The sequence below is a fragment of the Oncorhynchus clarkii genome, chromosome 10, assembly GCF_045791955.1.
Source record: "Oncorhynchus clarkii lewisi isolate Uvic-CL-2024 chromosome 10, UVic_Ocla_1.0, whole genome shotgun sequence".
NCBI lineage: Eukaryota > Metazoa > Chordata > Actinopteri > Salmoniformes > Salmonidae > Oncorhynchus > Oncorhynchus clarkii.
In genome coordinates, this window is record NC_092156.1 from 50,338,361 (window position 1) to 50,350,624 (window position 12,264).

Consider the following 12,264-nt stretch of genomic DNA (forward strand, 5'->3'; position numbering starts at 1 on the left):
ATACTGTTCTACAGGTGCATTCGGTAGGGCGTCGGTTCTTTGTTCTTCGAAATTATATTTCAATTTCAATCAGAGTGGGCCACAGTTTCAACAATTACTTAACCATACTTAGAATTTTGGATTAATCGAAAAGTTTTGATTTGAAAGTGACTGTCGAAATTGGACACTTCACCAGTTTTGAAAACAAATAAGGCTTCATTTGTCGAGAGCCGATATGTTTGTCAGCGGCTTGGTATCGGTGTTTCTCTTCCTTCATGCAACAGGTGAGTGCTCCTTCTGTCGATCAAAACTCCTCTTCTGGTCTTAGATTACGTTTCAATCGGTATATTGTATTGGAAAGACAAACTTGATTATAACTAATGTAAAACTATTACTAAACTACAACTACGTTTTTTTGGTAGCATAAGGACCTTTTCATATTAGTAATAAATAACAAATTGCTTATTGATAGCTTTTCTTTTATAGGGTTAGTGTTCCCACATGGACTTTTCTCAATGTTACAGCGCTTGTTTACAGAATACTGAGGGAAGATGAAGGCTGCTACCTGGGCTAATTAACGTTCGCTGTCTAGCTTGATTAGAACACATTTGTGTAAACTAAAAAATAAATAAGCTGTGTAGGAAGTGTAGTTCACACAAAGCCAACTTTGGGCGCTGAAAATCCTTCTCTCCGTGGGGTTTTCGATTGCCTGGAATCGAAAACTCCCATTGCATTGAATTCTACCTCGGGCAAAAATGTATTTTGGATCAGAAAAGTTTCCTCTACCTTTTTGCCTGTACTGTCTTCCGTTGTCGGACCCCAGTAAGATTAGCTGTCGCTAATGGGGATCCTAATACATCAAATCAAGCCAGCATGTTGAATAAAATGACATATAAACATGTTCTACCGGTTGTTACCGCTGTTGGTCATTCTGACGGTAGGAATGTGAGACTATCCACAGGAAAGTATACCGGTATTCAACATTATGGCTTGTTGAGTACCTGTGAGGGAACTATTTTTTTAAATATCCGAAGACACTTTTTTTTGGTTCCCAGGCAAGTTTTTATTTTATTTTTTATTAATATGCAACTGAATTGTTTACTTTGCTGTCATAACCATTGAGTAATGAATGGAAGATTACTTTTTCAGAGTTGTGGACACAACAAGAATTTTGTGCATTTTAAGTATGGCTACCATGGTGCAGGTGCATTCATCTCTTTAATTAGGTGTTGGAGATGATAAAATAATTTAACACATTGGGATCAATAAAGTAATACTCCCTTCTCTTTAGATTGTCTAAAATGACAGTGCAACACTGGCTTCAAATAAACCAGCCCTCAGGACTATTAGCTTAGTTTCAAGAGTTGAATGAAATATTGGTCTAGAAGGCCTTTAAACATTCCTAAAATCCGTGCAAGGGGACCTATACTTTCCACCTGTTATGTGGTTATTGCTTTACCTTGGAAACCCTAGCTCTGCCTCCCCACTGCCGAAACTCACACGACAAGCAAACAAGAGAATTCTCTGGTTTCATTTTACACACTGTAGACTTAGTTCCCATGCTTTTATCTGGACAAATCATTTATCTAAATGGGCAAACCAAACTCGGTTCACACAGTCACCACTGATACCTTCAGATAAAAGCTGATGAATTGAGATTGATAGATGTTGAGATTGCTTTTTAACTGAGCAGCGCAGTGGGAGATCTACTGTACAAGCTGTACCCTGGACATAAAATATCCTCTTTAATACAACTTTGCAGATGCAGTAGTGTGTAGAACTGAGCTAAGCTATCCTGTCCTCCATGTACCTGATGAGGCCCATACCAATGTTCCCTCTGTTTTTTGCCACTGAGCAAATTTCAGGTTTGCTGAGCGCAAACTTGAATGTTGTGAGTTCTGTGCAACTTCCAGTGCGCGTTTACTGTGAACACAGGCTGTACTCACTTTTTAAGTTTCAGAGAGTGATCAAGTAGGCTACTGTGGCTATTTGATCATAATGGAGGCCTACCATCAAACAATGGAGAAAATGCATCCCATAACATTTTAACATGTAAATAGCTATCATTCAGCCTACAGTAGCAGCCATTGTGTGGTATTCAATGTAGGCCTACATTCCATGAGTCTATAAAAAACAAAAAAACATGCAGGGCTTGGCATTAACCTGTTTATCCACTTGTCCTTCAGACAAGGAGGTGGATGAAAATGTTTGATGCAAGAAACCACTTCAAAAAAATCAAATGCATTATTATTCCCATACCAATATTACAGCGAATTAGGGCTGGGTAATATGGCCAAAATATCATATCACGGTAATTTTCAAATTTTGATGGTATGACTGTTTTTGAAAAAGTTTTGCCCTAGGTTGGCAACACACATTCTAAGTGATTTCAATCTTTCTCCATTCTATTGCCAATATATCACGGCTAAGGGCTGTTCTTACACAACGCGGAGTGCCTGGATACAGCCCTTAGCTGTGGTATATTTGCCATATACCTCAAACCCACGAGGTTCCTTATTGCTATTAGTAACTGTCTACCAACGTGATTAGAGCAGTAAAAATGCATGTTTTGTCATACCTGTGGTCTGATATCATGGCAGTCAGGGCTCGACCCACCCAGTTTATGTTCAATTCATCTACAACCAAAAACTATTTTCATCATTTTCTGCATTTCCTGCTCTGAGGTCACTGCACGATATGGGCAAACAATCTAGGATTTTTTTATTTTTTTTTACCAAATGTTGCAATTATGATTTTAGTTGCGATTTTAGAGCAAAACACTTGGGTGTACTGTTGGAGTCATGGAAATGGAATCAATGTTCTAATTCTATAGTTAAAATATCATAGTGGGCACTTTGAATTGTGTTTGACATGACAACGAAGAAAGGCCAAAGAGGAGTTATTGTGACTGTGTAGGAACCAAAATGTGGATAAATGTTTCTTAGGGGACCTTGTTATCTTTGGCTATATTTTGTTTTCTCTTTGCTACTTCATGTAGCAGAAATTGTATTCATGTTGCAAACATTCATGCTTTTGCGTATTGCTCTTTGATTTAGAAGCACATTATCTTTATGATTTAGAAGCGTATTATCAGGCTGTATAGCTAATTACGTTCGCGCAGACTCTATACATTTATTAGTTGGCTAACTAGTGACAAGCATTAGCCGCTAACACAATTTAGGCCCAACTTGCTAAGAAAAGACGAGCTAGTTTGCAGAAGTAAGAAACAAACTAATAGTGTAATTATAAAATGCTAGTGGGTTTATATTAAGAAGCAATGTGAAAACTGCATAGTTGTCATCATTGTTGCTTGTGCTGCATTGACCATGCAGACATTCCCTCAAGATGACGCCGACAGACATGGAAGCTGTGCTTCTAGCTCCTAAGCAATTTTGCAGTTTAATTTTTTTTAAATGTTAGTCCAGAATGTTTATTTTTGTATTCGTAGTGGACTTCAAGGCAGAGTATATTACTTGCTAATGTTCAGTCCCTGGACAATGAAGTAGATGAGCTCAGGGCAAGGATCTCCTTCCAGAGAGACCTCAGGGACTGTAACACACTGTTTCACAGAATCATGGCTCTCTCTGGATATACTTTCACCATCCATACAGCCGCCTGGGTTCAGTACATTGTGCAGACAGGAATAAATAATTATCTGGGAAGAAGAAAGGCAGTGGTGTATGTTTCATGATTAACTACTCATGGTGTGATTGTGATAATGTTTTGGAATTCAAGTCCATTTGTTTACCTTACCTAGAATATCGACGTATATCTCCCAAGATAATTATTTTGTTAGTCACAGCCAGGTATATTTCCCCCAAGCTGAAACCACTACGGTCCTCAAGGTACTACACTGGACTTTGTACAAACTGGAAACCACATACAGTGGGGCAAAAAAGTATTTAGTCAGCCACCAATTTTGCAAGTTCTCCCACTTAAAAAGATGAGGCCTGTAATTTAGCATAGGTACACTTCAACTATGACAGACAAAATGAGAAAAAATATCCAGAAAATCACATTGTAGGATTTTAAATTTATTTGCAAATTATGGTGGAAAATAATCTTGTTATTGACCAAATACTTATCTCAATACTTTGTTATATACCCTTTGTTGGCAATGACAGAGGTCAAATGTTTTCTGTAAGTCGTCACAAGGTTTTCTCACACTGTTGCTGGTATTTTGGCCCATTCCTCCATGCAGATCTCCTCTAGAGCAGTGATGTTTTGGGGCTGTTGCTGGGCAACACGGACTTTCAACTCCCTCCAAAGATTTTCTATGGGGTTGAGATCTGGAGACTGGCTAGGCCACTCCAGGACCTTGAAATGCTTCTTACGAAGCCACTCCTTCGTTGCCCGGGCGGTGTGTTTGGGATCATTGTCATGCTGAAAGACCCAGCCATGTTTCATCTTCAATGCCCTTGCTGATGGAGGGAGGTTTTCACTCAAAATCTCACGATACATGGCCCATTCATTCTTTCCTTTACACGGATCAGTCGTCCTGGTCCCTTTGCAGAAAAACAGCCCCAAAGCATGATGTTTCCACACCCATGCTTCACAGTAGGTATGGTGTTCTTTGGATGCAACTCAGCATTCTTTGTCCTCCAAACACAACGAGTTGAGTTAACAAAAAGTTATATTTTGGTTTCATCTGACCATAAGACATTCTCCCAATCTTCTTCTGGATCATCCAAATGCTCTCTAGCAAACTTCAGACAGGCCTGGACATGTACTGGCTTAAGCAGTGGGACACGTCTGGCACTGCAGGATTTGAGTCTCTGGCGGCGTAGTGTGTTACTGATGGTAGGCTTTGTTACTTTGGTCCCAGCTCTCTGCAGGTCATTCACTAGGTCCCCCCGTGTGGTTCTGGGATTTTTGCTCACCGTTCTTGTGATCATTTTGACCCCACGGGGTGCGATCTTGCTTGGAGCCCCAGATCGGGAGATTATCAGTGGTCTTGTATGTCTTCCATTTCCTAACAATTGCTCCCACAGTTGATTTCTTCAAACCAAGCTGCTTACCTATTGCAGATTCAGTCTTCCCAGCCTGGTGCAGGTCTAACATTTTTTTTTCTGGTGTCCTTTGACAGCCTTTTGGTCTTGGCCGTAGTGGAGTTTGGAATGTGACTGTGGTTGTGGACAGGTGTCTTTTATACTGATAACAAGTTCAAACAGGTGCCATTAATACAGGTAACGAGTGGAGGACAGAGGAGCCTCTTAATTAAAGAGGTCTCTTAATTACAGGTCTGTAGAGAGCCAGAAATCTTGCTTGTTTGTAGGTGACCAAATACTTATTTTCCACCATAATTTGCAAAAAAATTCATTAAAAATCCTACAATGTGATTTTTCTGGACTTTTTTTTCTCATTTTGTCTGTCATAGTTGAAGTGTACCTATGCTAAATTACAGGCCTCATCTTTTTAAGTGGGAGAACTTGCACAATTGGTGGCTGACTAAATACTTTTTTGCCCCACTGTATCCTGATGATGCATTTATTGTAGCTGGGGATTTTAACAATGCAAATTTGAGGAAAATGCTAATGAAGTTCTATCAACACATTTGCCTGTAGTACTCACGCTTCAACTCAAGACCATTGTTACTCTCCCTTCTGGCATGGCTACAAGGCCCTCTCCTCCACTCCCTTTGGGCAAATCATATCATGACTCCATTTGGCTCCTTCCTTCCTATAGGCTCAAACTCAAAAAGAAGTAGCCATGCTAAGGTATTTTCAATGCTGGTCTGACCAATAGGAATCCATGCTTCAAGATTGTTTTGATCACTCTGACTGGGATATGTTTCAGTTAGCCTCGGAGAATAACATTGACGTATACACGATGACTGAGTTCATCAGGAAGTGTATAGGGGATGTTGTTCACACTGACTAAAACCTACCCAAACCAAAATCTGTGGATAGATGACTGTTTGCTCAACTTAAAGCGCAAACCACCACATTAAAGGTTAAATATATATTCAAAAGATGTACCACTGCAAGGTGATTTGGAATATGGTCAAAATACAAACCGTGTAGTTCCCTGCGTAAAGCAATCAATGTCACTACAGAGAAAGTGGAGTCGCAATTCAATGCCTCAAACATGATGTATGTGGCAGGGTCTACAGACAGTCGCGGGATTACAAAGGGAAAAACAATCACGTGGTGGACAGTCTTGCTCCTGGACAAGCTAAACACTTTCTTCGCCCGCGTTGAGGTTAAGTGCCGCCACCGCGCTCTGATCCCAAGGTCTGTGGGCTCTTCTCCGTGGTCGACGTGAGTAAGACATTTTAAGCGTGTTAACCCTCGCAAGGCTGCCAGCCCAGATGCCATCCCTAGCCACATCCTAAGAACATGCGCAGACCAGTCTGCTCTCCCTCTTGCTTTAATATGTCCACCATTGTTCCTGTACCCAATAAAGCAAAGGTAACTGAACTAAATGACTATTGCCTTGTAGAACTCACTTCTGTCATCATGAAATGCTTTGAGACTAGTCAAGGATCATATCACCTCCACCTTACCTGACACCCTAGACCCACTTCAATTTGCGTACCGCCCAAATAGATCCAGAAAGGATGCAATCGCACTGCACACAACCTCTGCCCTGCTGATCCTCAACACAGGGGCCCCATAAGGGTGTTTGCTCAGCCCCCTCCTGTACTCCATGTTCACCCATCACTGTGTGGTCACGCATGCCTCCAACTCAATCATTTCAGTTTGGGGATGACAACAGTAGTAGGCCTGACTATAACAATGACTAGATGGCCTAAAGGGAGGAGGTGAGGGCCTTTGCAGAATGGTGCCAGGAGAATAAATAACCTCTCCCGCAATGTCAACAAAACAAAGGAGCTGATCATGGACTTCAGGAGCCTGAAGAGGCAAGCCCCTATACACATTGACGGGACTGCAGTAGAAAAGGTGAAGAGCTTAAAGTTCCCACGGCGTACACATCACTGACGATCTGAAATGGTCCACCTAGTGTTGTGGATAGGGGTGTGTAGTCCAACCACACTGCGCTACAGCGCCTCTTCAACCTCAGGAGGTTGATAATTTCTTGGCCCTTAAGATCCTCACTAACTAAGCTTATTCAAGCTAGTCTCAAAATAAAATTCTGCTGCTTTTTGAGAGGGAAAAAAAAGCTCTACTCAACCTTTTTCAAAGATGTCTAGTAATGTGACTGACCGGCTAAAAATGGTCTTATGTAGCAACCTTTTTTAACATTGGATAAAAGTAAACTTGGAGCTGCAAAAATGGTATCATGCACTACATTGGAGGAACAATATTCTGCTTTGAAAAGTTGATAAACTTGTAAACTCACTTTTGAGAAAATAGCCTTTGAATATGTTGGTACTACTACTGGAGAGCCCTTTGTCTACTTCCATTCAGTATTGTTCACACCCTCTTATGCTTTAGCCCCACCCATCTAGTTAAGGGTTGATCCAAGCGTTCTGCACTTACAGCAGTCAAGCTAAATGCTAGCTACTTCCAGACAAATGAGAGAACAGCTCACTGAACATTACTTGCCCTAGCAGTTCTGGTTAGGCTGTTTTCATGTTATCCAGAGTGTTGGTGACTAACTGTGCTGTCAGGTTGTAATTTTGTAAATTCAGAGCGTTTCGCTCTCGGAGCGGCCTACTGGAAGCTCAGGCTGACCAGTAGGGTTGCTCCGATCGTTCTCACAGCTTGGGTGCTTGACCATTGTTCACTGGCTAGCTACTTCCAGACACATGAGAGAACACCATACTCTGACAATTTTACTCGCCCTAGCAGAGCTGGTTAGGCTGTTTTCATGTTATCCAGAGCGTTGGTGACTAACTGCTGCTGGCAACAATTATTTATTTTTTTGCCGACGTTTACTGACACCAGCCATATTCAACCGGTGTTGAGCGTTCGTAAATTCATCAGTTATTCTGCGCTCTGGCACACAGACGAGTGCTATGAAATTGGAGTAGATGGCCAGACTGAATTTACGAACGCACCCGAAATTGTTACTTTCATAATGGAGTCTTTTTAAGACATGTAGCTAGCTAAACAATTACCCATAATCCCAACTCATAACATTACTACACTGCATGAATCTGCAGGTAACTAATCGACCAGGATCAATGTTAACATTCGGCTAGAACTAGCCAAGCAAATGGCTGAGATTTGAATAATTAGATCATACACGTAATGTTAACAAGCCAGCCAGCTAGCTAACATTAACTAGCTAATAGCATTTTTTTACTTGAAATTAAACCACTTTCTGTCAATTAGAAACGTGTAATATCTGAATGTCTTACCTGGTATACATCATGGATGGATGCGTCTCCGGTCGGATGCCATGGTTGCCCTTAGTTTGCAGATGTAATCCGGAGACCGGTGTTTTCTCAACTCGTTAGCTATTATACTCCTAGTTTCCTGAAACGGGTCACAAATGTAGATGTTTTGTGCTCTTGAAAGGAAGCAATCACTCCCATGTTGCTGACTACAAATTATCTATACAGAACAAAATTATAAACGCAACATGTGAAGTGTTGGTCCCATTTATATTTTTTTTGTTCAGGAGCTGAAATAAAACATCACAGTATGGAACATTTCTGGATAGACAAAAAGCTTATTTCTGCCATTCTGTGCACAGATTTGTTTACAAATCTGTTAGCGTTGCACATGTCAGCTGTTTGTGCACCCGCCCGCAATGGCTAATAACCATCCACAACCACAGACTATTTGTGAAAATCTGAGGCCCGCACAGACAGACTGCATAACAATTTTTTTTCCGATGAGTTTGTTTTGCCTGATTGTAGTTGTTTCTGCTTATTTCTGGCTTTGTTAGTGAACTTGTCTATAATTAGATACATGTAGCTTCTCCTTTGTCATGTTGCCATTGAAGAGTAAAAAAAACAAAAAAAACCTTGCTCAACAGTATAATGTAATAGAATGCGTCTATCTAGTTTACATCGGTAAAGTTCTCATCTTTTGTGCAACAATGACGTTTATGGACTAGGGAGAAAATACAATAAAGCAATAGTATTTCAACCACAAAATATGTATCAGCTTTTATGATGAAGACAGCACCTCTACATATTTTATATAACTGAGCATTGCATTCTCAAGAAGCACAAAGACGTGTGCATTTGTATCATTTTCTGCAGGAGTTAAGGCTGTAGCTCTCTTCGCAAGGGACTAGTGTTACTAGACTTATGTATTTATTGCCCCAAAATGTCTGTTATTCCAAAGTATGTTTCACATGGGATACATATTTTAATTCATGAAAATAAAACATCTATTTAAATGACAGTTATGATGGAATCCTTGGTTTTTGTCCAGTTTAACTCAAGCTTGGTTCACACATTTCTAAACCATACCAAACCATCTTTAGTGTCGTGTCGCTATAATATTTATGACCATAATCATTGGGTTATTTTAATGATCCGCAGTAGAAGACGTCCTAAATGCCTTCAGATGTGAGCTTAGCTGCTAACTTGCACTTGATATGTGTTTTTAGGCTATGGATGAAAGTGAACTTGTTCCAAACGTGTATCTCAGTTGTATGCTGCATTGCGATTTATACAGTGCTTTCGGAGTATTCAGACCCCTTGTTCCACATTTTGTTAAATTTATAGCCCTATTCTAAAATGGATTCATTTGCGTTTTACTGGGTGGCTTCCGTCTGTCTACTCTACCATAAAGGCCTGATTTTTGTGGAGTGCTACAGAGATGGTTGTCCTTCTGGAAGAGTCTCCCATCTCCACAAAGGAGCTCTGTCAGAGTGACGATCTGATATTTTGTCACCTCCCTGACCAATTCCCTTCTCCCCTGATTGCTCAGTTTGGCCTAGGCGACCAGGCCGGGCAGTCTTGGTCTTTTCAAACTTCTTCCATTTTATGAATGATGGATGCCACTGTTTTTGGGGACCTTCAATACAGCAGACATGTTTTGGTCCCCTTCCCCAGATCTGTGCCTTGACACAATCCTGCCTCAGAGCTCTACAAACAATGCTTTTGATCTCATGGCTTGGTTTTTACTCTGACATGCACTGTCAACTGTGGGACCTTGTTTTTATTTAGGTGTGTGTGTGTGCTTTTCCAAATGTCCAATCAATTGAATTGAACTCAGGTGGATTCAAAGTTGTAGAAACATCAAGGATGATCAATGGGAACAGGATGCACCTGCGCTCAATTTCGAGTGTTTACCTTGTACATATTACCTAAACTAACCGGTGCCCCTGCACATTGACTCTGTACTGGTACCCCCTGTATATAGCCTTGCTATGTTATTTTACTGCTGCTCTTTAACTATTTGTTTATTTTTTTAACACAAATGTTTTTCTTAAGTGCGTTCGTTGTTGGTTAAAATAAAATACAATTTGATTTGAGTCACATGGCAAAGGGTCTAAATGCTTGTGTAAATGTAATTTCTAAACCTGATTTCGCTTTGTCATTATGGGGTATTGTGGGGGGCATTTAATCAATTTCAGAATAAGGCTGTAACGTAACCATGTGGAAAGTCAAGAGATCTGAATACTTTACAAGTGCACTGTATTAACAGCAAGGGTTGCATTTAAATGGGTGCAATATTGTTTTAATGATGCATTTGGTGATCAATTCATTCCCACAAAACGTATAAACAAAAACATTCACTGTGAAAGTAGATTCATGTTGGCCATTCGTTCAATTTATCGAATCAGTTTTTTTGCTCAAACTGTGCGCAACACCTGGAAAACTGACATTTTCTCTCAACACAGGGATGCAATTTGCAAGGGACTGGTATCATCAGGAATTTGCCCAAAAATAGGTTATTCTGTTGTCCAGAATTTCAGGTTTAATTTAACCCATCTAAACGGTAGATGACATGCCATAGGCCCATCTGAAGTCGTCTTGTGACTGTAGAATGTGTAAAGTTACACCAGGAACGCACAATCCCGCCATCAGTGCTCAGACTGTCCGGGCTGTGGCTGGACTGAGGGCTTGTAGACCTGTTGTAAGGCAGGTCCTCACCAGACATCACCGGCAACAACATTGCCTATGGGCACAAACCCACTGTCGCTGGACCAGACGGGATTGGCAAAAAGTGCTCTTCACTAATGAGTCGTGGTTTTGTCTCACCAGGGGTGATGGTTGGATTTGCTTTTATCGTCGAAGGAATGAGCGTTATCGAGGTGGAGGGTCCGTTATGGTCTGGGGCGGTGTGTCACATCGCCATTGGACTGAGCTTGTTGTCATTGCAGACAATCTCAACGCTGTGCGTTACAGGCAAGACATTCTCCTCCCTCATATGGTACCCTTCCTGCGGGCTCATCCTGACATGACCCTCCAGCATGACAATGCTGCCAGCCATACTGCTCATCCTGTGTGTTTTCCTGCAAGACAGGAATGTCAGCGATCTGCAATGGCCAGCGACGAGCCCGGATCTCAGGTCTGGGACCTGTTGGATCGGAGGGTGAGGGCTAGGGCCATGCAGCCCCCCCACAGAAATGTCCGGGAAGTTGCAGGTGCCTTGGTGGAAGAGTGGGGTAACCTCTCACAGTAAGAACTGGAAAATCTGGTGTTGTCCATGAGGAGGAGATGCACTGCAGTACTTAATGCAGCTGGTGGCCACACCAGATACTGTCTTAATTTAGATTTTTGACCTGCTTTGTTCAGGAACACATCATTCCATTTCTGTTAGTCACATGTCTGTGGAACTAGTTCAGTTTGTCTGTTGTTGGATCTTGTTATATTCATACAAATATTTACACAATGTAAGTTTGCTGAAAATCAACTCACTTCCCCACCAGTGATTTTAGTTAGCATGAGCTGCTTAGAGTGCTAGCTAGCAACCTTATTAACAGGTCGTCTGAGGTAAAATACATTAAAGTTAACGTAACTTAATTGCAGTTGTAAGTGTTTCCACGAGTGACTGATAGCTTTACAGTTAATGTTAGTTTATAGCCTTTTAGCTATTTTACCCAGCCATTTGCGTAAAATAGATGGCTACTGCAGAGATGTTCGGTCATAATATCCACGTCTGTGCCCAAACAATTCGCGCTTCTACCTTTTTTAAAAATCTGTCTTTCCAGAAACAAGTCTCACCGTTGCCGCTTGTTTTTGACCCTCAGCCCCCAGCTGTGCCCTGGACACCATATGTGATTTGATTGCCCCCCCCATCTACCGTCAGAGTTCCTACTGTTAGGTGACCTAAACTGGGATATGCTTAACACCCCGGCGTCCTACAATCTAAGCTAGTTGCAATCAAACGACCACCCCTCATCACTGTCAAACGTTCCCTAAAACACTTCTGCGAGCAGGCCTTTCTAATCGACCTGGCCTGGGTATCCTGG

General features: G+C 41.3%; 1 protein-coding gene across 2 annotated transcripts in view; it reads left to right on the forward strand.

The window, feature by feature from the left end:
• LOC139418732 (junctional adhesion molecule A-like) overlaps window positions 1-12,264 on the forward strand; it is a 43,166-nt gene continuing 30,902 nt past the window's right edge. For both annotated transcript variants that reach the window (XM_071168398.1, XM_071168397.1), the window contains exon 1: window positions 1-263. In XM_071168398.1, coding sequence (XP_071024499.1) covers window positions 215-263 — 49 coding nt within the window. In that variant the 5' untranslated portion in view covers window positions 1-214. The remainder of the gene's footprint in view (window positions 264-12,264) is intronic.